At 45.0% G+C, this 26268-nt stretch overlaps 1 protein-coding gene across 1 annotated transcript in view; it reads right to left on the reverse strand.

Annotated features, from left to right (window-relative positions):
- The window catches only part of HSD17B3 (hydroxysteroid 17-beta dehydrogenase 3), a 1348454-nt gene that overhangs the window by 140196 nt on the left and 1181990 nt on the right, over window positions 1-26268 (reverse strand). The window contains exon 9 of the mRNA XM_069625697.1: window positions 13891-13956. Within this exon, the coding sequence (XP_069481798.1) occupies window positions 13891-13956 (66 nt within the window). The remainder of the gene's footprint in view (window positions 1-13890; window positions 13957-26268) is intronic.

Here is a 26268-nt window from a genome sequence, read left to right on the forward strand (position 1 = left end):
TTGGATGAGCCCAGCTACCCTTATCTTCTATGATACTCAATGATCTTATGCAGCGTTCCAATTATTTTAATTGTTGTTTCTAGAGCACCCTTGCAAACAGCAGTTTGCATGAGTGCCTTTATCAATAATTAGAATCCAACGTCACACACAGCCCTGAATCAAAGGCTTAACTTGCTGAGATGTCTTACACGCCTCTGAAGCCTCCTGCTGCATTTGTGACCTGCCTTCCCATGTGCACCTCCTGCCGTGGACACTTTCTGGGTCTTCCAGAAACGGCATCACTCCAGGACCGTCCACAACCTATGGATACTATGTTTCCTTCCATGAGAATTTCTCAAGAAAATATGGCTCCATTGTGGATACAGTTCCTTTGCATCTTCCTCTAGCTGCTGCTCTCTCTTGTCATATTTAGGAGGCTCTGCCTTCCCCGACTCATCAAGCCAGGTGTTTCCTGCAGCCCTCCCAGGCACATGCTCTCTCAGCAGCCCTCCTTGGTACATGTTTTCTACGCAACCCACTCAGGCACATGCTCTCTCAGCAGCCCTCCTTGATACATGCTTTCTAGGCAACCCTCCCAGTCCCATTCTCACTCAGCAGCCCTCCTTGAAGCATGCTTTCTAGGCAACCCTCCCAGGCCCATGCCTTCTCAACAACCCTCCCAGGCACATACTCTCTCAGCAGTCCTCCTTTACACATGTATTACAAGAGGAGGGGGGGTGAGTGTGCGCTTTACACTAGTACAATAAAAACAGCTTGATAAGTAGTTTGATATTTAATTCACAACAGCCGACAAGTGTTTCGACACACAGGTCGTCTTCAAGGCTGGTAAATGTGTAGTGGTACAGGATTGAAAATACACACAGTAGCAAGGCATATAAATAAACGCAAGCAGACAATACTAGTATGACTACTAGTGCACAGATCCTTAATTTCGAATCCACACCTGTTACTCTCCTTTATAGATGCATTCTAGGCAGACCAACCAGGCCCATGCTCTCTCAGCTGCCATCCTTGATACATGCTTTCTAGGCAACCCTCCCAGGCACATGCCTTCGCCACAACCCTCTCAGGCACATGCTCTCTCAGCAGCCCTCCTTGATACATGCTTTCTAGGCAACCCTCGGTGGCACATGCTCGCTCAGCAGCCCTCCTTGATAAATGCTTTCTAGGCAACCCTCCCAGGCACATGCCTTCTCAGCAACACTCCCAGGCACATGCCCTCTCAGCAGCCCCCCTTGATACATGATTTCTAGGCAACTTCCCCCCCCCAGGCCCATGCTCTCTCAGCAGCCCTCCTTGATAAATGCTTTCTAGGCAACCCTACCAGGCCCATTCTCACTCAGCAGCACTCCTTGATACATGCTTTCTAGGCAACCCTCGCAGGCACATGCTCTCTCAGCAGCCCTCCTTGATACATGTATTCTAGGCAACCTTCCCAGGCCCATGCTCTCTCAGCAGCCGTCCTTGATACATGCTTGCTCTCTCAGCAGCCCTCATTGATACATGCTTTCTAGGGAACCCTCCCAGGCACATGCCTTCTCAGCAACCCTCCCAGGCACATGCACTCTCAGCAGCCCTCCTTTATATATGCCTTTTTGGCAACCCTCCCAGACACATGCTCTCTCAGCAGTCCTCCTTGATACTTGTGTTCTAGGCAACCCTCCCAGGCCAATGCTCTCTCAGCAGCTCTCCTTGATACATGCTTTCTAGGCAATCCTCCCAGGCACATGTTCTCTCATCAGCCCCCCTTGATACATGCTTGCTCTCTCAGCAGCCCTCCTTGATACATGCTTTCTAGGCAACCCTCCCAGGCACATGCCTTCTCAGCAGCCCTCCTTGAGACATGCTTTCTAGACAACCCTCGCAGGCACATGCTCGCTCATCAGCCCTCCTTGATACATGCTTTCTAGTCAACCCTCCCAGGCACATGCCTTCGCCACAACCCTCTCAGGCACATGCTCTCTCAGCAGCCCTCCTTGATACATGCTTTCTAGTCAACCCTCCCAGGCACATGCTCTCTCAGCAGCCTTCCTAGATGTATGATTTCTAGGCAGCCCTCTCAGGCACATGCTCTCTAAGCAGCCCTCCTTGATACATTCCTTCTCAGCAACCCTCCCAGGCACATGCCTTCTCAGCAACACTCCCAGGCACATGCCCTCTCAGCAGCCCTCCTTGATAGAAACTTTCTAGGCAACCTCCCAGGCGCATGCCTTCTCGGCAACCCTCCCAGGCGCATGCCTTCTCGGCAACCCTCCCAGGTGCATGCCTTCTCGGCAACCCTCCCAGGCACATGCCTTCTCGGCAACCCTCCCAGGCAGATACCTTCTCAGCAGCCCTCCTTGATAGAAACTTTCTAGGCAACCTCCCAGGCGCTTGCCTTCTCGGCATCCCTCCCAGGCGCATGCCTTCTCGGCAACCCTCCCAGGCGCATGCCTTCTCGGCAACCCTCCCAGGAACATGCCTTCTCAGCATCCCTCCCAGGCGCATGCCTTCTCGGCAACCCTCCCAGGCACATGCCTTCTCGGCAACCCTCCCAGGCACATGCCTTCTCAGCAACCCTCCCAGGCACATATTTTCTCTGCAACCCTCACACATGCTTGCATTATCTGCAACAGTACAATGATTTAAGGCTTAATAGAATGTTATGGCTCAGGTTTAGGGAAAGCCTACTTTATAAGCATATAGGTTCTACATAATGATAAAGACTGGACTTGCTTGGGAATAGAGAAGTCTACTTTTGGTGACTGAGGGAATTCAAAAGAATTTGGATTGGTAGTTCGCAGCTTCAAGCTACCTGGTTATCAGGATTTTTAAGATGCGAATCATTTTTGGAGCATATTCTGTTCCACAAGATTAATTTTATTGTTGTTATTTGTCATAACATTTCTAGTTGGTGGTTTTGTGTACTCAGTATTAAAGTTTTATATTTAATAAACAAATATGCATCTTTGTATAAACGTTTGGTGTTAACATAATTTACAATAAAATATGTTTAAAAGGGATACTTTGACTTTGGTTTAGATTGAACAGTAGCGCGTACCCAAGGGTGAGATGTATATGAGTTTTTCCACAACTCTACGGTTCTCTAGTTTAACAAAAGGCACATTGGCTGGAGACATTCACATTTGTTTTGAACACACACAGCTGGTATTTGATTGCTATTTGGTTATGCTTAGCTAGAGCTTTAGCTTTCTGCCAGAGCGCGTGTTTTTTGGTATACGGAGCCCGAGTGCAGCACAGTTAATTCTCTGTTCTCGGACTGGGCATTTTATTGAAGTCAGGGCTACTCTGTAAATTGGGATTTTTGCGTATACATGCTCCTTTTGACAATCCTTCCAAGCACATTCATTTATTTCCACCTATGCGCTCGTTCATATTAACGGAAGTAGACTGCTCCAGAATGCCTGGAAAACACACCGACAAATGTTTGATTTTGGCCAAGAAAACATACTCCGCCCCCTCCAGACCAAGACAAACTTTTGAATAAGTTTCTTTTTAATTTTTATTTTTTATTGTGCCTTTAGTTTATATTCTGTTAAGAAGAAACTTTTGCACATTTAATACACAAAATTCAAAAATCACATGTATCAATCTCAGTAATTAAAATAGAACATCATACATCATAATTATGGACATACAAAATAAAATATTGTTATATTCAAGACATAGAAATCATAAAATCTGATTTATTCACCTTCTGTGATTATCTAGAGAGTTGCCAATTTCCAAATGTTGAAGGCTGCTGCTTTGCCTACTCATTTGATGAAGTTAAAAGTGGAGACTTGCAACACAGCGCAGAGGAATGAACTCTCAATGACAAGGAGCACAATGCCTCATTATTGTGAAGACTGTTATCGGATTGGGCATTTTATAGAAGTCTGGGGTTGCTATGTAAGTCAGGTGGCCTCATTTATTTCAACTATGCGCCGCATTTATATTTGTTCTACTTTATTTTGCAAAATGAAAAGGATACTTCAAGATGCATTTCTAAATGCTGCAAAATGTTCTCTTTTTCCAAAACAAAACGGTACAAAACAATGCAACATTACAAAGGTCCAAGGGTACTCTATATACAGCGAGAGAGGGAGAGTTGGACAATGTTGCTTCTAAGAGCAACTTCATTTTTTCAGCTAAACACTATCTGTGCCCAGGGGTTATTTTAAGGTCCTAACTTGAACTCCTGCAGAAAAGCAAGCCCTTCATCCCATAAAATAACTTCAGATCTGCTGTCCAAGCCTTGGCTCTCTCACACCTGTATAATGGCAATATCTTTTTGGAAGGACTTCCGCTGACTACCCTGGCACCATAGAGATGTGTCCTCCATGCTGCAGCATGAATCATCAAAGGACTCAACAAATTCAACCACATCACCCCGACCCTCATCGAATTGCACTGGCCCCGCTGCAAGCATGTATCCTCTTCAAATCTTTCTGCATCATCCACAAGGATGTCGTCCAGAAGTAGTCCCCAATTTACCTCACTGAGAAACCCAACATCTTCAGAGGTCTACTATCTTCCACAAGTAAGGACATGTGCAGACCTGACCTCCTCCAGTGCAGGAAGAAAAGAACCTGAAGGCAGGCGTTCTCTGTCTATGCACCTGGACACTGGAACACCCGACTTTCCTCCTCACTTCTACATATTATGAAAGTGCTGAAGACCCTCCTCAACAAGGAATGGCTCCTTCCTAGCATCTAGGTCCACACACCCTCCACTCCCCACCTAACCTGAAACTAGGTGATCTACTCCCTCCTGTCACCACCCCTAGTTGCTTATAGATCCCTTGCTGCCAAATTGCCCACTGCCACCTTACCTGTTGTTAGCTCCCCGCTCCCTTGTATCTCTGCTTCCCTCACTGTATCCTTCGCTTTATGATTTCCAAAGTACTCCATTGCATCCGAACCTCTGTCCCTGCTCAATAAATACCTGAATAATATAGACCTATGGGCAGAGGGAGGGGTCATTATCGTGGGATAATGACCCACCCTCAAGTTATCACCTGAGGCAAAGCTGAGGGTCACAAGCAGGGGAAGAATCTCTCCTGAGGTCTATAAGGCTATTAGAACACACTACTGATAGCAATATGGGGTTTTGAGTTGTGCTTGCAAAGTAGAAAACAGTGTTAAATAGGGAGAAAATAACACCCAAGGAGTATTGATAAATTAAATGTGCTTTTATTAAGTAATACTAAAAAAATTATGTTTTTTACTGGTTCAGCATGCATTTTAATTACAATCTTGGTGGACGGGAAGGTTTTAGCATGAGGAAGCATTGGGTGCGCTGTAACTTGCGCTTTGATGTATTAAATTGTGTGTTGCAGGGAAAAAAACCATTCTCCCAGAGAGGGAGTTTCTTGTTAAGCGAAAACTGTGCCTGGAAATTGCTTTGTGGTTTCTCTGTCTGCTTCTGAAGTCAGAATATTCAGAATGAAGCCAATACCAGTAGGTATTGACTGCACTTCGAGCATTCTGATTGGCTGAGGGGAGGTCAGCAATTACTTCCATTTGCTGATAATAATAACTGTTCTCTGCCAGAGCCCTTGCAGTAAGATGTAGAGGTGCCCTAGTGTCAATTATCTGCTTTGTGATGTAGAAAGAGTGAATCATGGTGAAGGCCATGTTATTGTGTCGAACATTTTGTAGACATTAGGTTCAACTATTTACTTTTTGATTTGATATCCGGTTAAACATCATTTCAACTTCACCAGAGAGCTGTATCTGCCTTACACATTGCACGATGGCTAATACATTTGTTTTAATACGTGACGTCATATCCAACTGAATGCTTTGAAATTGTGAATGTATGAATGCTAATGTTTAAATTACATTTTCATTTTAAGCTTGAAAAGGAGCAACAGAAAATGCAGTTTGTGCCAATGATGTATATTCTAAACATGTTGGAGCTAGGACATTGACAGCAAAGACTTGGAAAACGTTTTTCCATTAATGTATTCTTGAATAATTTGGCACATTTCATATCCCCCACATTCTAAAATCACTGATACTTCCACTCAGCTTGCAAACCTTTCATGACTGACGTTGACGTGGACAGTATCATTATGTGAGTCTGAATTTTGTTCATTGAATGAGCAATCTGAAATCAAAGTAGAGCTCCATTTGCGTGACTGCGGTGGCGTTTCCAGCTACGCGAATGCGCGCATGTGAGCCTGGGAGACTGCACGAAAGGACCCCACAAATCCTGATATAGGACAACATTGCCTCAACATTGCTGCCTGGGCACTAACAGCAGGATTCAGGATCATTGTCCCTCTTCAGAAGGGTGCTGGTGAGACACTGCGCCACCATGGCGGGCACACACCAAGGATAGATCGTGGACTCCGGAAACAGCAGGTGCCTTTTACCTTCCCATGGCGTGAGTGTGCCGGGTTCCCTCACTCAGCGGAACTGGCGGACTGAGAAAGGAGCCTTTGTGGTGCTGCTGCCTTGCGACATGGCATTTGGAAAGCCGGGAACCACAGAGCTTGTGTTGGGGCATCTCTCATGCTGGCCATCTGTGGCTATTGTCCAATCTGCTGGGTAGTATGGATTGGGAGTATTCCCTGCACTCGCAGTATTGGCATTTGGTCAACTTCCTGCTGACCCAACGCACCCATCTGTCCACCAATGGAGATTTGACACAGAGGAACCTGGGGGATGCAGCCTTTAGGGAAAATTGCATGAAATGCAGGGACCCAGGCACTCTGGTGACAGAGAAGGAGGCCTTTAAGGTGGTGAGAAGGGGATGCTGCGTAGCGAAAAGCCATGGAGTGCATTAGGTATTCAACGACTCCTTGAGGTGGCCAACAAGAGGCCCTCGCGAAGGCAAAGTGTTACCACGTGGCAGGGTCGGAATCACTACGATATCTTGAGTTACTCGCCTGGTGCTCCCAGCAACAGGAATAGGGCGACAAATCAGGCAGATTGGTAGCTTGGCTAACGAGGAGGTGGCACAGCGGGCATATGGTCATGTTGAATCTGGGGCCGGGCCGTACAGTGTCATCAGGATCAGTTACCATGATTTTTTAAAGAATGCCACCAAATTACTTAGACCTGAAGTTTGTCTAGTAGGACTCGTTCCTAGGAAGAAAAAGGATGAACGGATCTGTTGTTTGGCTGTAAACCAACAGAAAGACTGATAGTGATGAGTCGGCTTTCACACCTGCGCCTTTGCATGCCTCGCGGGTACGGGTCATGGAAGGTTTGGATGCCGTTGAGCAGGAGATCTTGATTCAGCAGAGGAGGAAAGAAGGCTATTCTCAGGAGTGGGGGTACCGCTTCTCAAGTCCCCGATTTTCCCTCTCAAAACATATCCCCCTTAGACTTCAAACTGTCGGATTGGTACTTGTGGAATTTCTCGTTCCTTACCAGCATTCCAAGTTCATACCTAGGGGTACTAGGCTGCTGAGGTTGCAGCGATCCATGTGAAAGGGTTTTTCAGGGATGGGCCTAGGTGGGTTCCCAATGCATTGCTGCCCTGTTCCTCTGTATGCCTATCTGCGGCCAGATTATCTAACATGTGCACCAGTGCAAAAAAGTGATCAAATGCTTTGATAATACAAAAATGAGCAAGCCAGTTGTGTCACAATCCATATTATTCAGAAAAAGTTTGCACGAGGCCAAAAATGAAGCAGGCTGTTTTTTGTACTAGATTTGCTGCATAACAGAAAACAAAAGGTGTTTATTTACTACGTTTCTCTTCATGTTATTCAGCAAACGTAGTTTATTAAAACAACCTACTTCAGTGTTACTCAGGTGACTTTTTTTGTTGATAATACCGATTGGAGCTAAATCTGTTTGCTCCATTCCTTATTATCTAAACAGCAAAACTGGTGCTAAATACGCTTGCTCCACTTTTTTGCACAAGTGCAAAGATTTGCTAATCTGGCCCTGTGGTCTTTTTGATAGGTTGTAATCGAATGTATTCTCAGATTGGACAAGCGTTCCAAGTAAGATGTTGTTTCTGCAGTTAAGTGTATTATATTGCATGCAATGGAAATGCAATGCATAGGTTTTCCACTAGTAGCAATTATGCTGCAATGTGACCAATTCACAATTTGAACTGCAAGATGTAAACGCAAAATCCATCAGAACGACCCTCTGAAATAACACGAAGCTTAAGGAATTGACCAAAATCACTAGATAATATATAGAACCCGTCACCACAAGCAAGTAATGTTTCCCTTTTCACAACTTAATTTCAAAATCATTTAAAAGCTAGCCTATATCTGGCATTTTCCCACTGAGTAATAGCCACCAGAGTCATTAGTCCATAACATGGCACCAAGGTCACCAACACAACCCTAAACTTAGAACCACGAATCCCCTGTAAAACAGTTTTAAATGCTCAAAGTAGTGATTCAAGTTTCTGGGGAAATGTGCTTAAAAAGTCACCAAATTGAGTGCCTCAAAATTCCTTGGAGGAACTTTTAACCTCCCTTAAAATGGTCTTGAACCTCTGCCAAGGTTTGGACTCTGTTACTGAGCTCATGCGATTAACTGTGCATTATTTTCCCCAGAAACCCCTAGCGACTCCTGAAAGGAGGGGGGCAGAGATGCCTTCCTTGTAAAATTATCATTCCATCATCCCAGAGACAGTGCAATGTAACTGACACAGGGCGTGTCTTTGTGTCAGGCAGCTCAGGCGGCTGCCTGATGTCTGTCAGCCTCTAGGGGGTGCCACACCATCAGTCTGCTAGTCAGCATTTCATTAAAAAAAAAAAAAAAAAAATCTTTCACGGTTTACCATACCTTTTTATTAACTGACACACACTGGCTCCGCCACGTGGCACCACCATTCATATAGGGCCCATTTAGTGGGGTTCAGATTATGTAATTTCACAATGGGTTGTCAACTCTCAGGTCATTAAAGAACCCTGCCTGAAGGAGAGCAAAACGAAAATGCATGCATTTCTTTGAATTTTCACTTAACTGGCATGTCAAAAGAAAAAGTAATATTGAACTGAAATTATAATTTATTAGCAATGCAGCCTCAGCGCAGGGTAGCAATTAGCATAGCAACATGTTTTTCTACATTTACTTCCCTGGTGGTGCTGGCGCCAGCCAACCATGCGCCATGGGTGGGCTCACGTGCGTGCCCTCCTCCAGCTCATGTGCTGCACAGTGCACTGAGTGGGGAGTTGATTGATTGGGGCTGGGTAGCCTTCCCTTTCTTGAAACGGGATCGGAATCGGATCAAGGCCCAGCTGTAGCCAGACCCATTGTGAACCAGAGACTGTTTCCATCTTGGTGCACCGGTCCGTGCAGCCCTCGGGTGCCGGGTGCTTCTGGCAATTTGTGTATCAGATGACAGAGCGGTACTTTCAGCTACGAGGTAAGGCTCTGGGCATGGGTGGTACCATTGGAAAGTGAAGGACTGGCTGGCACTGGCAGAGCGTTGCTAGCATCTCCTTTATTCAAATTAGGGTGCCTCTGGAGTGCTACTACTTCATCCAGTCTAGATACCCAGTACATAGAGTCTCAAGGGCACTGTTTGTTTGACCACCCATTCCAGATGGTCAATACACGGGTCTCACAGTTGAGAGGCACTGCTTCACCACTAATTCCGGATACCGAGAGATCTCAACGCCTGTGGGTGCAGGTGCACAGGGTTAAAGGGAAGACGTGATTAGATCTTGAACTGTTTTTCCAAACTGCATTACGTCATTGACTGGCTTTTTGCAGATACACAGAGGTCCCGTTGACACAAAAGTAGAGCCTCTGGCTGCCATACTACTCTCACACACTGAACGTCTGTCGGCTGGCAGTGTCCAAGGTCCACGGGCTCCGATGATTATGGTCATATGGTGCTATTTCAGGAAAATTCCCTACCGCCTGCCTGCAGCTAGTGCTTCATCTACATACAGAGCACATGGGTTGGCGGACTGGGTACACCCCTTCCAGCTGGGTCGCTGCCCTGTGGTGGCAATGCTCGCTCTCTGTCTGATGTAAAAATGCATTCCTGACAAGTCACTGTAAATTGTCATTTCATGCAGATCAGGCACACTTCATGGCGCTGGCGCATCAGTATGAAAGGGAGCCTCTGCGAGATTCACAACTAGGCACCACACAAGTTCATGTTTATTCACAAAGAGTGGAACAAATGTGTATTAGTTACTCTGCATAAGAGTCATGATGTCCATGTTGTTAGTCCATAAAGAAATTATGATTGTGTCAGATAACCTAAAAGAAGATTAGAAAACAGAGTTTACTCAAAGGTAAACTGACCTGCTACCACATAACCTGCTGCGCCGGTGAGTGCTCCTCACTGCCAAGTGTGGCTGCTGATCTCTGCGGACTACAATGCGTTGGAATATACAAACAAAGGAATGCATATTCCAAACGCAGCATGTGAGATGCTCTGGAATCACACACCCCCTCATTCTCTGTGCTAAAGTAACAGCCTTTCAGGTGGGGAAATGTATAAGTGATGGTTCATTTAACAAGCCATTGTTTGTATCCACCAGGTGCTACACATTTCAGTCTTAAGAACTGAACATGGGACATTTTTAGTCACCAGGCCAGCACAAATATCAGTTAGCTGACCAAACCTATGCATTCTGCAAAGAGAATTAACGTGCCAGACAGAAAAGTTAAAAACTATTTTCTTTACTTTCATGTCTCTTTATTTGACATACCAAAACTTATTTTTGTCTTATATTACTTTTTAGTTACATATGGCGCATCCCTGAGAAGGTTAACTGACATTTTCTTGCTTAAATATTCTAGTGTCTGCTTTGGACTAAATGCATCAGCTTAGCATCAAAGGTGTTTTAATTTTCAAAACAACCCAGAGCCAGCCACTGCCTAGCAGGCACACCAGATGGCAACTCAATGTGACCTTGATTAGGAAAGCAGGGTTTATTGTGTCACTGTGCAGACCATAGTCTGTGGAAAATCAGTGCAGTGATATGCGTGCAGCAATGATTTGTGGGCTGCACAAGTCACCACCCTGTTGGTTAATGGTGTCTATGTGGTCCTCCCGTATGTAACAGCACATATACCTGTTTTTGTCTGATGTGCCCAATGTCCACACTATAGCACACTGGACCATTTTGTGTATGTGACTGACAAGATAGCCATACTGTGTCCACACCTAAACACATAAAGCAATCAAAGAAGTTGCCTCAAATGATACATCCACTAGGCCAAACGCCCTTTCTACACTGCCACGCCATGATTTTCACTTGCTGCATATCAGCACTAATAAGAGATGCTAATGCCAGGTCTGTTAGATCACGGGCCTGATCTCATTTGCCAAAATAACTCCTGAGGCATGCGTAATAGTGAGGAGGTTGTAACTGAGGAACTGTGGACCCTTTACCATGCATTAGAAGCCAGTTTTGTTTAAAACGCTTCATCAGCTTATTGCTGGTCAGGCTAAAACGTGTAAGCGGTACAATCCTTTCTGTGTAGCCTTTCTGTGCATTGTTAATTGGGTCTCTCTTGTGTGGTATCTTGTCCTGTCTGTAGATATAATTCCCAAATATGTTTCTGTATTGGGTTGGGTATGCCCACAGTGAGACTGAGCCCTTCCTCATCTAAAATTCTTCAGAAACAAGAAGCAAAAGAGCCCTTGTACCCCATTTGAGTGGCTAATGTTGCAGCCATTTAATACTCACATCCAACAATTTAAGCTGTTCAAAATAACATGCATGGTCCATGGTTACAAACATTTTAATGTTAGGGTGAGTATTGTGAACCGTGATGTGAGCACCAAGCCATGCATCGGTTATGCATTAGCGATTCACACGTACAATCCTTTTATCACATACTTGTTTATCAAATGTGGAGATCTCTGATCACTGTTCTAGTCCTGAAATGCTCTGTGATTTAATGCAAAGCATACTGGAATCCTCATTGTTGCTATTTGTCCCCTTTCCCACTCTCAGAGAGGTATTTCGAAAGAGTACAATAAGAGTGTACCAGACGGTATATCTTGGAATGATAACCTACTATCAGAAAATGATTCACTACCCATTAGTCTAGTATTGCCCCATGTGAAATGCATGTGAGGTGGTACGAAACAGAACACCTGCAACACAGGGCCAGTAGTCAGTGGGCCCTCAGACCCCGGCAAGCTGGCTACATTTGTAACACATTTTTTTGGTTGTCATTTTTAAGTGTTGGGGTGGAGGGGGGCGCCAACGATGCTTCCTGCCTGGGGTGCAATGTGGTGTAAGACGGCCCTGAACTGACACCTGGGGCCTGCTTCACAGAAGTGTTTAATAATGGCGCAATCTGCACTGTGAATCAGGCCTATGGTGTCTAAAAAGGCTGTCCATGAAGTATGCGAAAATAAAGGACCGAATTAGAAATAACCAATTTTTTTTCTGTCGAAAAACTAAAATTACTTTTGACATTTTGCCGCTTTTTTTATAATGTGGGGAGAGACACACATCCATCTCAGAACTGGGCTCTACCCGGGAAGCACCGATCAGACGTTGGAAGCTTCCTGTGTGTAATAATCAGGACATTCATCTCTAAGCTCTCAACACAAATCGCAACCAAGTCTGTGGTTGTTGTGGAGTCAGGATGTACACTTATTTCATTTGGGATTATTCTAATTAGCCTGTGGGTTCTTTTTAAATATCGAAATTACATTATTGTTTACAGTAATGAAAAATATAGGGCAAGGACCCTCTTTTTTGTTGAAGGGGCCTGACTCTAGAGGGTAGGTAAGTAACAAAAAGGGAAAAAAGAGTCAAGGCTACCCCTCCCTTCAACGCACAGGTAGTGCTAGAAAACCTACAGCAGGCTAGGAGTTAATTGAACTAGCCATGTTTGATCACACGTAAATAATGAAAGCATACTGTTAAAAACAAAGTTTATTCTAACTCAAGATACATAATAAAATCACGAATAAACAAGTGAAGGTCACTATCATTCACTGTACATGAACCATGCAATTCTATACACAGGGCCTCATCACGAGTTTGGCGGTAACCCTTAAATCTGGCGGTAGCGCTATTACTGCCGGATTTAAGGGTCCGCCAAATCAGGGCTTCGGTGGATTTCTCCCCAGCTCTGAGCTGGGGGAAATCCGCTGAAAATTCGCGCTCATACCGCCGGCGGGAAATCCGCCGGCATTATGAGCGCGAAATGTCCCCATTGAGCCCAATGGTGAATGGGGCATTCCCGAATGGGCTCAATGGGGAATGGGGACTTCCAATACCGCCAAACCCGTGAACCGGCGCTAATAGCGCCAGGGGGTTTGGCGATAGGGCAGATAGCGCCAGCGCTATTAGCCCTGGGGTTACCGCCCAACTCGTGATGAGGCCCACAGTGTGGTTAGTAACAGAAAAAGTGTTGCTTTATGTACTGTAATACATTATCAGCACATTTCTACTGTCGAACTGTTTTAGTAATGTATTACAGTACATGAAACAACACTTTTTCTGTTACTAACCACACTGTGTATAGAATTGCATGGTTCATGATTAACTTGAGTTAGAATAAACTTTGTTTTAACAGTATTCTTTCATTTTGCACGTGTGATCAAAAATGTCTAGTTCAATTAACTCCTAGCCCGCTGTAGGTTTTCTAGCCCTACCTGTGCTTTGAAGGGAGGGGTAGCCTTGATTATTGTTTACAGCCCACGAATTCCCTCAGCACCATGACAACTAAGGGGTCTTTCTAGGCCCCTCATTGGCCAATTCAGTAAGGTGCAGTTTCCGTTCCCATCTCAGAACTGGGCTCTACCCGGGAAGCACCGATCAGACGTTGGAAGCTTCCTGTGTGTAGTAATCAGGACGTTCATCTCTAAGCTCTCAACACAAATCGCAAGCAGAGCACAAAGTCTGTCCCATTGGCATTGTGGTATGCGCTGCTCCCTCCACACACTGTCACCGCCAAAGTTCCCATGCACCGAACAGAGGCTTCTCTTCGCTCTTACCTGTATAATTATTCCTTTTGATCTATATTCTGCTTGGAGTGCTTTGGAAAATACAGCAACAAAATGCTAGAAAGAGAAAGACAGCAATAAATGCATTTTGGAATAACTAATATCATTCTCTATTTAAAGTACACGCTGACAACAAGTGGGGTGTGCCTTCCAGGAAGGATCGAATGCTCTCTCAGTGCTGCTAGGAAGGACCCTATCACATGAAGAGCAATGTATTGGGATATGACGTCGATACAGTTATCATCTTCACAAGGCCTTTTCTTAAAAACAACAATTCGAAATGGTCCTTCAGATTTTTAAAAACATTTTCATAACGCTTGGAAACATGGACCTTCTACAATAAAACACCTATCAAAACGATTTTCATAGGTACATCTTAGATAAAGTGTCATGACCATAGGAAGGAAGGATAGCTCAGGGGCAACGCATTTGTCTTGGACCAGCGGTGCAAATCCGGTTCGAATTCCGATCCTGCCCTTTCAAACCACTCACTGGTATTAAGCGTGTTATAAATGAAATATAAAATAAATAGAGTAAGAAAAAACAAAAGCACACCAAGGGCCTCATTATCAGGTTACCGGTAAACGTGCACCGATAGTTGGCTGGTTACTGGCAACCCTATAACACCGTTTCTGCCACCTGACTTCCCAGTGCCACTGGGATATTATGGCAGGTGCCAGAAACAGTAAATCCCCATTCCCGTGGAGTCCTATTGGACACAGGAATACTGAAGCACCGTTGTAAACGCTGCTGGTGCCTAATGCTGCCGGTGCTTCAGTGAAAACACTGCTGGTAGGGGCCTGAACTCCTGGCAAGTAAGGCCTGCTGGGAGTTCCGTGCCCCTATTGGCAGACTCTTAGTTTGCCGGTCTGGAAAGGGTGCCGGTACGTTGCTACCGGCACCCTTATTTCCAGACTGCTAAACTCATAATGAAGCCCCATGTGTGCTAAAAATAACATGGCTGAACCTTTTTTTCACTTTTTGTGAACCAAGCTTCTTGGTGCTGTGTGAGTGGTATGAAGATTTGGAAAGTGCCAAAAGCAGCATTTTAGGATCCTGGTGCTTCGAATGTGTAGAATTTTGCTTGAAACATGCCTCAAAGTATTTAGACGGTGAAAACCTAGGAATTCTGGCTGATCTGGCTGTCAGGCTGCTGAGAGTCCCAATCTAGGAGCTCAGGGACTAGATAGGTCCTTGTTCTCATTCTCCCAAACACGGCAAGTCTGCAAAAACCTGCAGGAGTACTTCACCTCCACTGAGGTTCTGGGTACTGGTGCAGCTGGCAGAGAGGCAGGTCTTGGTCCAGCAGCAAGTCACCCCCAATGTGCCCTGGGGATGATTAGGGAGCAGAACTTGCCTCTGCCTTGGAACATCTGTCTTCACCTGAAACCTGAAGGACTTTGGAAAAGACTGCTCTACCAACAGGGTTCAAACTAATTCTTTATGAGGTGTTGAAACCAAGAGATGAATTAAGGAAAGGGTTGTAAACCCCATCTTTTATAGGCAAAGGTCCACAGGTGATTCAACAAAAGAAAGCCTGCTTTAGAGGTCCAACTCCTGTCCTTGTGACAAGTGGTCTTTGCCTTCTTGCATCATACCCAAAATATGTTTTGCTAAAGGAAGTGCAGGAGACAGGAAGGAAGGAGAGGTACAGAGAGAAACAAGATGGTGGAACCATTCCTCACTTGTGCTGAGCTCTTCCTGACTGCATTTATTCTTCCCTGTCTAAAACCCACAGCATCAAAGGCCCTTTGGTATACAATGCCCTGGTGTAAAGCTAGTCCTTTTGCGTCAGATGTACCCTTTGATTCCTGTTTCCCAGGACAGCTCCTGCTGGGGGGATGTCCTGCTGGAGAGAGGTGTTACCAGACCTCACAAACGATCAAAGGAGAGGCACAATCTTTCAGTCTCTTGCCTTTCAGGCAGGAAGGGCCAGGATGTCTAATAAGAATACACACAATCCTCTGACAGCTATCCTGGGCTCACAACATTGACACATATATGATATAAATCAGATGTGGCTTCTTGGTGTTATGTGAATTACTGTCCACCATACCCTAAACTCAGGTATTGTTTATGTTTAATGGTTAAACTGCCTGCAGGATAGTTATTCCTCATGACTATATGGTTTTGGAACAGCAGTGCAGACTTTAAACACAGCCTCTGTGCTGGAGTGACTTGGCTGTCACAGTAGCTGTCAACATGCACCTGCTCTGTGCCGCTGTAGAGCAGGAGCGGCAGATTGGGAGACTGATACAGCAGGGCACTTGTGTTTCTGCTGTTGAACAGCCAAGAACAGTGCAGCAGTATTATTGACTCCTAACTACCCCACTGGTCCAATATTGGGCCCAAGAGACTGGTTAGTCCACTTCTGATCCCTTTTGCTTGCAAAAGACATATTCTTTTGAAAACATTGTGGTATTTGATTGCCTTTCATTCCTGTCTCATTACCCAGGATGCTTCATCATTTTATCTTTTGCATAGGCTGTGTTTTCTCGACGGGTGGCCTGTTTTCTATTTAGTTATTTTTGCATATAGTGTTTAATTAAAGTATATTTATCTTTATACAGCCTTGATTGGACATTCTTTTATTTTGGTCAGTTGTATGTTGATGTTTGGGTTGTTACTGTTTAGTTTCTACACGCCTCGTAAGAGTATAGCCTGCCCTGGGCCCTCATAAACACAAAAGGTGAAGGAGGTATATCAGTTAACTGTGCTCTTTCACCTTTATGAGCGGCGCCATTCTTGTTTTGTAGAATTGTGAGGACTGAGTAGGTGTATTAGCCACTACATTTCCTTGTACTCCTGCCCAACGGAAGTCATTTCCTCACAGTTTTCATTTTTTTTCTCAACGTAACACATTCAGTGATCTGGTAATGAAATAAAAAAAAACAACACGAAATAGCAGCTACACAAAAGGATCCCTTGGTGCGGAGGAGTGTCTGAACCTGTGCGGTTTTAGACAAAAGGGAGCAAATCTCCTTTGGCACTCTCGACTCCCAGGAAGTAATTATTTTGGCCCTCAAACAGGAAGTAGATTTGGTATGGACATACGCCACCTTGAATAGAGTTTAGGCATCGAGTGGCCCGAGTCGGTTAATGTAAAAAAAGAGATTGGAATAAGCAGTAAAATAACAAGAGCTTCATCAAAGACCCACATCTGAAACACGAATACAGGATTTATTGGACTGGAGAGCACATACACAGAGATTTGCTGATTGCACCAATACAGGTTCATGGTGAAATCAAGGGGCCTCATTACAACTCAGGCGGTAAGGGGTTTACGGCGCCGTAAACAGCGCCGACCCTTACCGCCTGAGTACGAGGTCCCTTAGCGCCATGGCAGATTTAACACCTGCTTTTAGCAGGTGTTAAAATCCATGGCGCTAAGGGACCATGGAGTTAATTACGCCACCGTAATTTACGGTGGCGTAATTAACGCCTTCCCCACTCCCATTATGCCCTATGGGCAAAAATGGGAATGGGGAAGGGTAAATGGGGATTGGGGACTTACCGCCCCGCCAAACTCGGAATGGGGCGGTAAGTCCGCCAACCACCATGGCGTAAATGTAGTTTACGCCATGGTGGTAAAGTCACGGCCCAGGCGGTAACTTACCGCCTGGGTCGTAATGAGGCCCGGTGTTTAGTGGTGGATGCAAGTGTAGGTGGTGCCCCAGAATAGGCAAAGGAAGCAAGTACAAACTAGGCTTAAAATGCCAAATAAGAAAAAGTATGATGCCATCCATCTCAATCATCTCAAGACAGCCCTTGTCCTTGTGGAAATTAATTTTGGCTTGATATGGCAAACGCAGGTAGACGTGGGTGCTGTACCATGTAGTGCCCGCATGCGGACACCCATCCAGGCCATCAGATCTTTCAGCGACTCTGTGTGCAGATTGAATAACATGGGTGACTGGATCGACCCCTGGGTGACCCTCCCTACCGTTGGCTGAAATTCACCTATCTGGGTTAGCTCATAACGATTGGTCAAGAAGGAGGCAAAGCTATCCAAAAATTATATTTGCATGGTCCAGATGGCGATCAAGACTATCGAGCGAACTCAGTGATTTTGCCAAACACAGATAACAGATCCACTAGCACTAAGTGACAGGTGCACGATCATCCAAATGTGATACACTTCCACCACGATGATATAGTGTGACCATCTCAGTGATCCAAGGTGGTCGGAAGATAGATGGAGATGGGGCCAGAAAGTTATTCTCCGAGATTAAATTATTGAGGAGCACCTCTTTCTCAAGTGCACCGCCAAAACAATCCAGGATAAATACTTTTTGGGTAAAAGGGTGATGATAATAACAGCTGCTGTTGGTCATTGTAGGAAGCAGTTATCTAATTAACTGACAATATTCCAGTGCAGTCCAGTGGTATATTGGTCAAAATTGCGTCCAGTGTAAATCCTTGTAGGATGACTTTCGTGAGAAATATATTCTTGATTAATATTTGAAATACTAAGCATGATACTGAGAATATTTTCTTCGGAAAGTGTGGCTACACAAAAGCCCTGGTGAAGGTCTGGCATAACTAAACATCTGCGCAACAAATGTGGATGAGACCAAAGGGAATCAACCCAATGCACACTTATTGGTTTGGGGAACTTGAAGCATTTAAAAGATGGGCCATCATTTGCTCAGTAAAAGAAGTGAGGATGCGGAGTGGATATTATGCCACATAAACCAAGATGGGAAAGGATGCTGCAACCTTCTCTCACTGGGGATATAATTGTTAAAGCAGTTTTCTGTGTATCTTGTGTCGATTTGAAATTAATGTAAGGTGAGAAGCCGGATCATTATAGGCTGTAGAATTGTGGTCCAGGATTTTGGCCCTAATAAAGTCCGCATGGACACCAGACATTACAAAAAATGATTCTTTGGGGACAACAAGAACACATGGATACTGGATGCTGAACTTGGAAATGAGGTTGTTGAAATTAGGAGAGTTTGAGTCTACCTCAAAGCTCCACCTGATGTTTTCTAATGCAGACACATAATACGTGATGCATTGATTTTTTTTATTTCAATGTTCTTTATTTAATTTATTTGCATGTGAGATTTGTTTTGATTTTATTTTTGAAGCATGCATTTAAAACCATCATGAACATTTTAATAAAGGACACACACATACAGGCTAACCACATTTGGGGGAGATAGAACTGGTTAGAAGGGAAAGCTAATTAAGTTAACACCATTGATGTCATTGGAGAATCTAAAACTTCCAGCTGCCCAACTGTACTGTAAGTCAAGAAGAAAGAGAGCCAAGTATGAGAGATATGATGGGAAGGGGGTACAGAATCAGGAGGGCTGCATATACCACTTTAAGGAAAAGCTCTGTCAGAAGGTGAGTTTGTCAAATGCAAGTTAAGCGCTGACAGCATTCAGGGAGTAGTGACATCATGGAGTGTAAATTCTAAGTGCTGACAGTATGCAGGATGGAAAAAGGGATACCATGGAAGGTAAGTGCAAGCTCAGTGCTACAGCATTCGGGAGTGAAAGAGGGACATCCTAGAGTGTAAATGCAAGCAAACTGGTGACAGCTTTCAGGAGGGTGAAAGGGACATCATGCAGTGTAAATGCAAGTTAACTGTTGGCAGCATTCGGGGGAAAAGGTGACATCATGGAGTGCAAATGCGAGCTAAGTGCTGCCAGCATTTAAGAGGGTAAAATGGACATCATGCAGTGTAAATGCGAGCTAAGTGCTGCCAGCATTTAAGAGGGTAAAATGGACATCATGCAGTGTAAATGCGAGCTAAGTGCTGGCAGCATTCAGGAAGGAAAAGGGGACATCATGGAGTGCAATGCGAGCTAAGTGCTGCCAGCATCTAAGAGGGTAAAATGGACATCATGCAGTGTAAATGCGAGCTAAGTGCTGGCAGCATTCGGGGGAAAAGGGGACACCATGGAGTGCAAATGCGAGCTAAGTGCTGTCAGCATTTAAGAGGATAAAATGGACATCATGCAGTGTAAATGCGAGCTAAGTGCTGCCAGCATTTAAGAGGGTAGAATGGACATCATGCAGTGTAAATGCGAGCTAAGTGCTGTCAGCATTCAGGAAGGAAAAGGGGACATCATGGAGTGCAATGCGAGCTAAGTGCTGCCAGCATTTAAGAGGGTAAAATGGACATCATGCAGTGTAAATGCGAGCTAAGTGCTGGCAGCATTCAGGAGGGAAAAGGGGACATCATGGAGTGCAAATGCGAGCTAAGTGCTGCAAGCATTTAAGAGGGTGAAATGGACATTGTGCAGTGTAAATGCGAGCTAAGTGCTGGCAGCATTCAAGAGGGAAAAGGGGACATCGTGGAGGGTAAATGAAATCAAAGTGCTGGCAGCATTCACGAGGGTAAAACGGACATCATGGAGTGCAAATGCGAGCTAAGTGCTTTCTGCATTCAGGAGGAAAAAGAGGACAACTTGGAGAGTAAAGTCAAGCGTGGGCAGCAGCATTTGGTGGTGGAAATCAAGGCGTGCAAAGGCATCTGATTAGTGATAAGGAACAGAGGGTGATAGAAACATCCCTTATAGGGACAGCGATGAGAAGAATAGGTTTATTACAAGAAGCAGAGAGCCTCTGAGGAAATGCAGGCCTAGCAAACGTAATGGCGAGAAAGCAGACACAGGGGTAAGCCATGGGGTAAATGGGAGAGTGCCCCAGGGGAAATAGGGCATATGTTATGTTATTTTGCATTTATGTAGCTCCTTATATACCATTGGTATGAATCCAAGGCGCTGGTAGGTTGAACGCCCTCGGGAACCGAAGTTCAGGTCAGTAGAGAGAGAGAGAGAGAGAGTCATAAGGTGCGTGTGAGCACCGGATATGTGTGCAGCAGGTGTTCCTGTGATAGCTGCTTCTTAGCGGTAGGTGTGGTGATTGGGAGATCAAGAGTATGTGTTTGTTCTGGCAGGTTGTTATCCAGACCGATTCTGGCTGCGTTAGGCCTGAGGAGAACGCCTAGGCTGGAGGGTGTGCAACCAGCTGTGTTTAGTTAGGATGATGGGGAGTATGAGGCAAGTGATGGTATGAGAACAGCTATACCGAATGGTGTCAGTATCGCTGTGTTCTAGATGAGTGGTGGTGTAAAGAAGAGAGTAAGCATGGAGATGTGATATGGTAGTTTACCTTAGGTGCTTGAGATCGAGCACACTCCAAACCGATCCATGCACTCAAAACTGCTCCATGCACTCCAAACCGCTCCATGCACTCCAAACCGCTCCTTGCATTCCAAACCGCTCCATGCACTCCAGCCATTCTATGTTGGTTTATGCACTTCAGATCATTCCATGCTCTCGGTCGTTTTATGCACTTCAGATCGTTTCATGCTGTCGAGTCATTTGTGTAAGTGTCCACTCTGTGCCCTCTATCTGTTCCGTGCATTACATCCGTTGCATATACTCACTCAGTTCTAAGCACACTATCAGATCGATCAGTTCTATCTATTTATTCTAATCAATGCGCTTCGTCCGATCTATACATGTTATCCCTTCATCATCCGGTCTGCTCATTTCCACATGATCCATTCTCTATGCATCATCCATCTACCTCCTTGACCCGTTTCCTACACCCAGTATCACCTGTTCCATCGACATACGTCATCAGTTCATCCAGATACGTCATCCGTTCATCCACCTACTTCATCCGTTCCACCCACTTCAGCTGTTACATCCACATACTTCTTCCGTTCCACTCACTTCACATGTTCTGCCCACTTCAAGGGTTCCACCCACTTCACACACTACACCGGCTCCACCCACTTCACCGGTTCCACCCACATACTTCATCCGTTCATCCACCTACTTCATCCGTTCTACTCACTTCACCCGTTTCATCCATACACTTCTTTTGTTTCATCCACTTTGCCCGTTTCTTCCACTCCACCCACTTCACCCATTCCACCAACATACTTCACCCATTCCACCCAGTTCACCCGTTCCACCCAGTTCACTCGTTCCCCTCATATCCTTCACCCGTTCCAACCCTATACTTCGTCCGTTTCAGCCACATACTTCACTTGATCCCTCAACTTCACCCGTTCCATCCAACATACTTCACCCGTTCCATTCAACATACATCACCCGTTCCTTCCACATACATCACCCGTTCCTTCCACATACATCACCCGTTCCTTCCACATACATCACCCGTTCGCTCCACACTCTACACCCACTACGGACTCTACATCCATTCCATTCAACATACTTGACCCGTTCCTTCCACCTGCATCACCCGTTAGGTCACATATATCACCCGTTCGCTCCACACTCTACACCCGCTCCACACCCGCTGCAGACCCTGCTCAAAACACCCCCACATCCGCTCCACAGGCTGCATCCGCTCCACGCCCTCATCCTCTCCACGCCCTCATCCGCTCCACGCCCTCATCCGCACTTCATCCTCTCCACTGACCTTCATCCGCACCACTGACTTCATCCGCTTTACCACTTCAACCGCTCCACCGACTTCCTCTGCTCCACCGACTTCCATCTGGTCACACACACCTGACTTCCATCAAACTTCCCCACACAGATAAAAGGCGGAGCACGAAAACACACACTGAGCGAGGAAAAGCACACAAGGATGCAGCAGTTCCAAGATGGCAGTTTAATACAAGGCAAAAGACGGTCAGACCGAAGAGAATTGCAAAGAGGGAAGTGCCTTTAATCTTTTCACCAAAAGACTCATTTTCATGAGCCTTGGAGAATAGGAAATGTAAGACCTGAATTAAAGCTGAAGAATCCTGCATTGTATGTCAGAGGTACCCGGGCCTCTCCTGCGTCATTAGTCAAGGCAGGGAGAATCGTTTGCCACCTTGCTACTGTCTTTGGCTCCTACAACAAAGCAGCACTAGTGAAGTCTACACAGCCAGTAAGCTTGACAGACTGATACCAGACCGGGCTGTGTGGAAACCAAGGTTGCAAGCAGCAACATTGTATGAAGGAAATTGAAGAGAACAATGCATGAAATGTATGTGGAAGGCGATGCAAATATAATAAAGCAGCCAACTAGAGACTGAACTTTGAAGTTAAGATTCAATGCCACAAGCTGAGTGGTCCGACACCACGCGGGTGTTCGTTCAAAAGTCTGTTAGGTATTGGACCGAAAAGGTGATAAAGGTTAAAGAGAAAGAAATGTAAAATCAAAGTGGTCCTGCGACGGGTCAAGCCAAACCCTGTGCACATTTCGAAACTCTTCGATACTTGATGTAAAATTGAAATTGGTGCAAGCCCAGCTGAAAGAGGCTAATTGTGTTAAAAAGGGATCTGAGCCCGGCTGAGGTCGAATACGGGGTGAACCGCAAGTCACCCAAAAAAGAATATCCTGCAACATTGTGGAAAAGCAATCTGAGCCCGAATGAGGGGGGTATGAAGGGGACGAACATTGTACTAAAGAGATCTGAGCCCGACTGAGGGGGATATGGGTGAATAGTAAAACACCTAAAGTGAACACGTGTGAAAATCCCAAGAGGAAAAGAACAATCTTTTTTTTTGTTTGGTTGAATAAGGCCCTCTGAATGAAGAGACTTTCATACATGTATCCTCATGCTAAAGAAGCTGGAGATTGTGATACGCTCTAGTGAACCACTTTGACCAGTGCTAAAAAGGGAAGGGAGGCCAATGGCCTGAACATCCTGACATATTATTTTGAACACTTCTTTCTTTTTTCTAACATTGTTCCCAGACTATTTGTATTTAGAGGTAAGGATTGCCAATAGTTTTTTTTTTAGTATAGGGCCTTTTATTTTGACTAGGCACCACTAAGACTGCATTATTATTTGATGGGTTTAGCGTACTCCCATCTGTAGATTAGGCTTAGATAGGTGTTTTTCAAACCCTTTTTGAAGTTCAATAAACGAACCTGCAACCTACAGATCACACACAGATTGCAACAACGAGTGCCCAACCGGCTGAGCTATCTTATTGGCTAACATGCTGGATGTTGGACGAACCATGCATTAAAGGAATAGTGCCATCATCAAAAATGTTGATTGGCTCAAAAGATGGGCCATCATCAAAAATATGTATAAAGTATATTCACTAAGAAAGTTCCTATGTAAACTTTTGAGCAAATGAGGCTCAAAGCCACAGATTTAAAGCACTAGGAGGCATCCATTTTGTGAACTCGATGAGCCTCCTGTGCTTGTGTTAATTTCTGCCCTTGCGGCACTAATGAAACAAAAGCCAGCCAGCTGTAATAAACAAAAGCTACCAGCAGGTGGCTTTTGCTTCATTATTGCCAGAAGAACAGAGATCAACACAAGCTGCTGCTGGTAAGTGCTTTAAATTTCATTCTTTTTTAAAAACACTGCAAAATAAATGCTGCGGTTTTCCTTCTAAATTAGAAAGAAAACCGCTTCATTTATAACGTATTTATGCTTGCTGTGGCGGGCTCCTTGGGTCAGGGGAGCCCAGAAGACTCAAAGCTGAAGCCACAGCAAACCTAAATACAACGTTGTTGCACTTAAATTGAGAAGAGCGTAAATGATTTGGTTGGAGGACAGGTGACCGTTATAACCTTGACCTTTCAACTGAGCTTTACCATGTTTCTCTCACAGTCAGTGAATCCCATCAAACAATTTGGAAAATACTTTGAATACATACTAAAACACCAAATCTATTCTTTAAAAAACATTATTTGGGATTGATGCCCTCTTCGGGACTGAGGTCCTTTTTAATAGTGACCATCCACTTGAGGTCCCCGCTTCCTGCCTGCTGCCCTAAAGTGAGAGGGGCAAAGAAGGAGTCAGAAGAAACTGAGAGGAGAAAGAGGGATGTGAAGCAATATAAAAGCCTCAGGAGAGAAAGACAGACACACAATTGCCTCTCCTGCAACCCCAAAAGCAGATAGTTCCATTCAGCCCGACCGCCATTTTTCTTTTCACACCACGTGATTGCCCCAGCTGTTCGGTGCAGGGACTGGCAGGGGAGAGCTCCACCCACCACGCATATCCAGAGATCACTGAGGAGGGGCCAGCAGTCAGACGGTTGATGGCCCTGTAGGCCGTTCTCTCTGCGCATAACTGACCAGGATACCCATCACACGCAGAGGTGGACTCTGGAACCCAGAGAGGCCCTGGGCGTGCTTTTCAAAGTGGGCCCACATTACACAGTGCGAGCAAGCTGAACGCCTTTCCCAATAAAATGGGTAACCACACAAGGAGGCCCATGATGCAGAGGCCCACCGGGAAATCTCGACAAGTTCACTGAGGGGCAGTCCACTCCTGATCACACCCCTTCAGGGGGAAGACAAGCTGTCTGGGCTGAGGCACAACATTCTTACCTAGTGTCTAGGATTGCCCTTCCCTTTGGCTGCAGACTGCAGTCAATTTCTTCTGGGATTCAAAGCCTTTCCGTGGCGTTTCTGAAATCATCACATTCCTACCCAGTGATCACCCTAATACCCAGCCAGGAAACCTCATTATGACTATACATCTTTGAGCCAAAGCACAGTCAACCACCATTCAAAGTCCCACATGCAGTGAACTGCCAATTGAATCAAATAGCGGTTCAGTGTATCCTGAACTGATATTGGTGGCTGACTCTGTGTGTGAGATCCACAACTCGCCACCTGACAAGAGAGGAATCACTCTACAAAGCTTAGGAGGAGATATTAGACACATGTTTCTAAAAAGGCATGTTCACAAAGATAGACAATATTCATTGGGTTAAGTAAATGAATGAGCACTTTACTGATGTGTTTTATTTTACGTAGTTATTTTATGTTATTTCAAGTATGTGAAAAGTTTAAAAGGAATAAAGTGAATCACAATAAAGATATACAAAAGTAAGAAAGTATTCAGAAAGAAATGGGCAGAGTTTTACTGTCAATATGTTAGAGCATGGTAATTACAGAAACACAAACACACTGGGTCCGCATACATAACATACTGTATATGGGCGCAGTGTGTTTGTATTTCTGTAATTAGATTGTTTCATTTGGTGGAGTCTTAAGCAGAGGTTCCACAAACGATACAAACACCCGCAGCCCATGTTCGTTTTTTTATTGTGATATTTAGATTTAAATACTGGTTTAAGCGCTGGGTTTCCAGTTCTTTATGCTTACTTGTTTGTTATGTTAGAGTATGGGTCTGCAACCTTTGGCTCTCCAGATGTTTTGGACTATGCTTGCCATTCTCCTTTGCCTTTTACTATGCAGGCTCTGTAGACCAAAACAGTTGTAAAGTCAAAGCTTGCAGATTCCTGTGCTAGACCAGCACAGCAAAATAAAGTAACATATACCCATAGATTGGCACTCGCATTTGATTGGTTTCAGAAATAGGACACCAAAATGAACAGGAGCGTCCCCTCGCACATACAAATGTGCCATACAAGGCTGGGGAAGCAAAGCACCCCTGACCCCCAC

This window comes from Ambystoma mexicanum, chromosome 6p (genome assembly GCF_040938575.1).
Source record: "Ambystoma mexicanum isolate Mex_15411 chromosome 6p, UKY_AmexF1_1, whole genome shotgun sequence".
In the NCBI taxonomy this organism is placed as follows: domain Eukaryota; kingdom Metazoa; phylum Chordata; class Amphibia; order Caudata; family Ambystomatidae; genus Ambystoma; species Ambystoma mexicanum.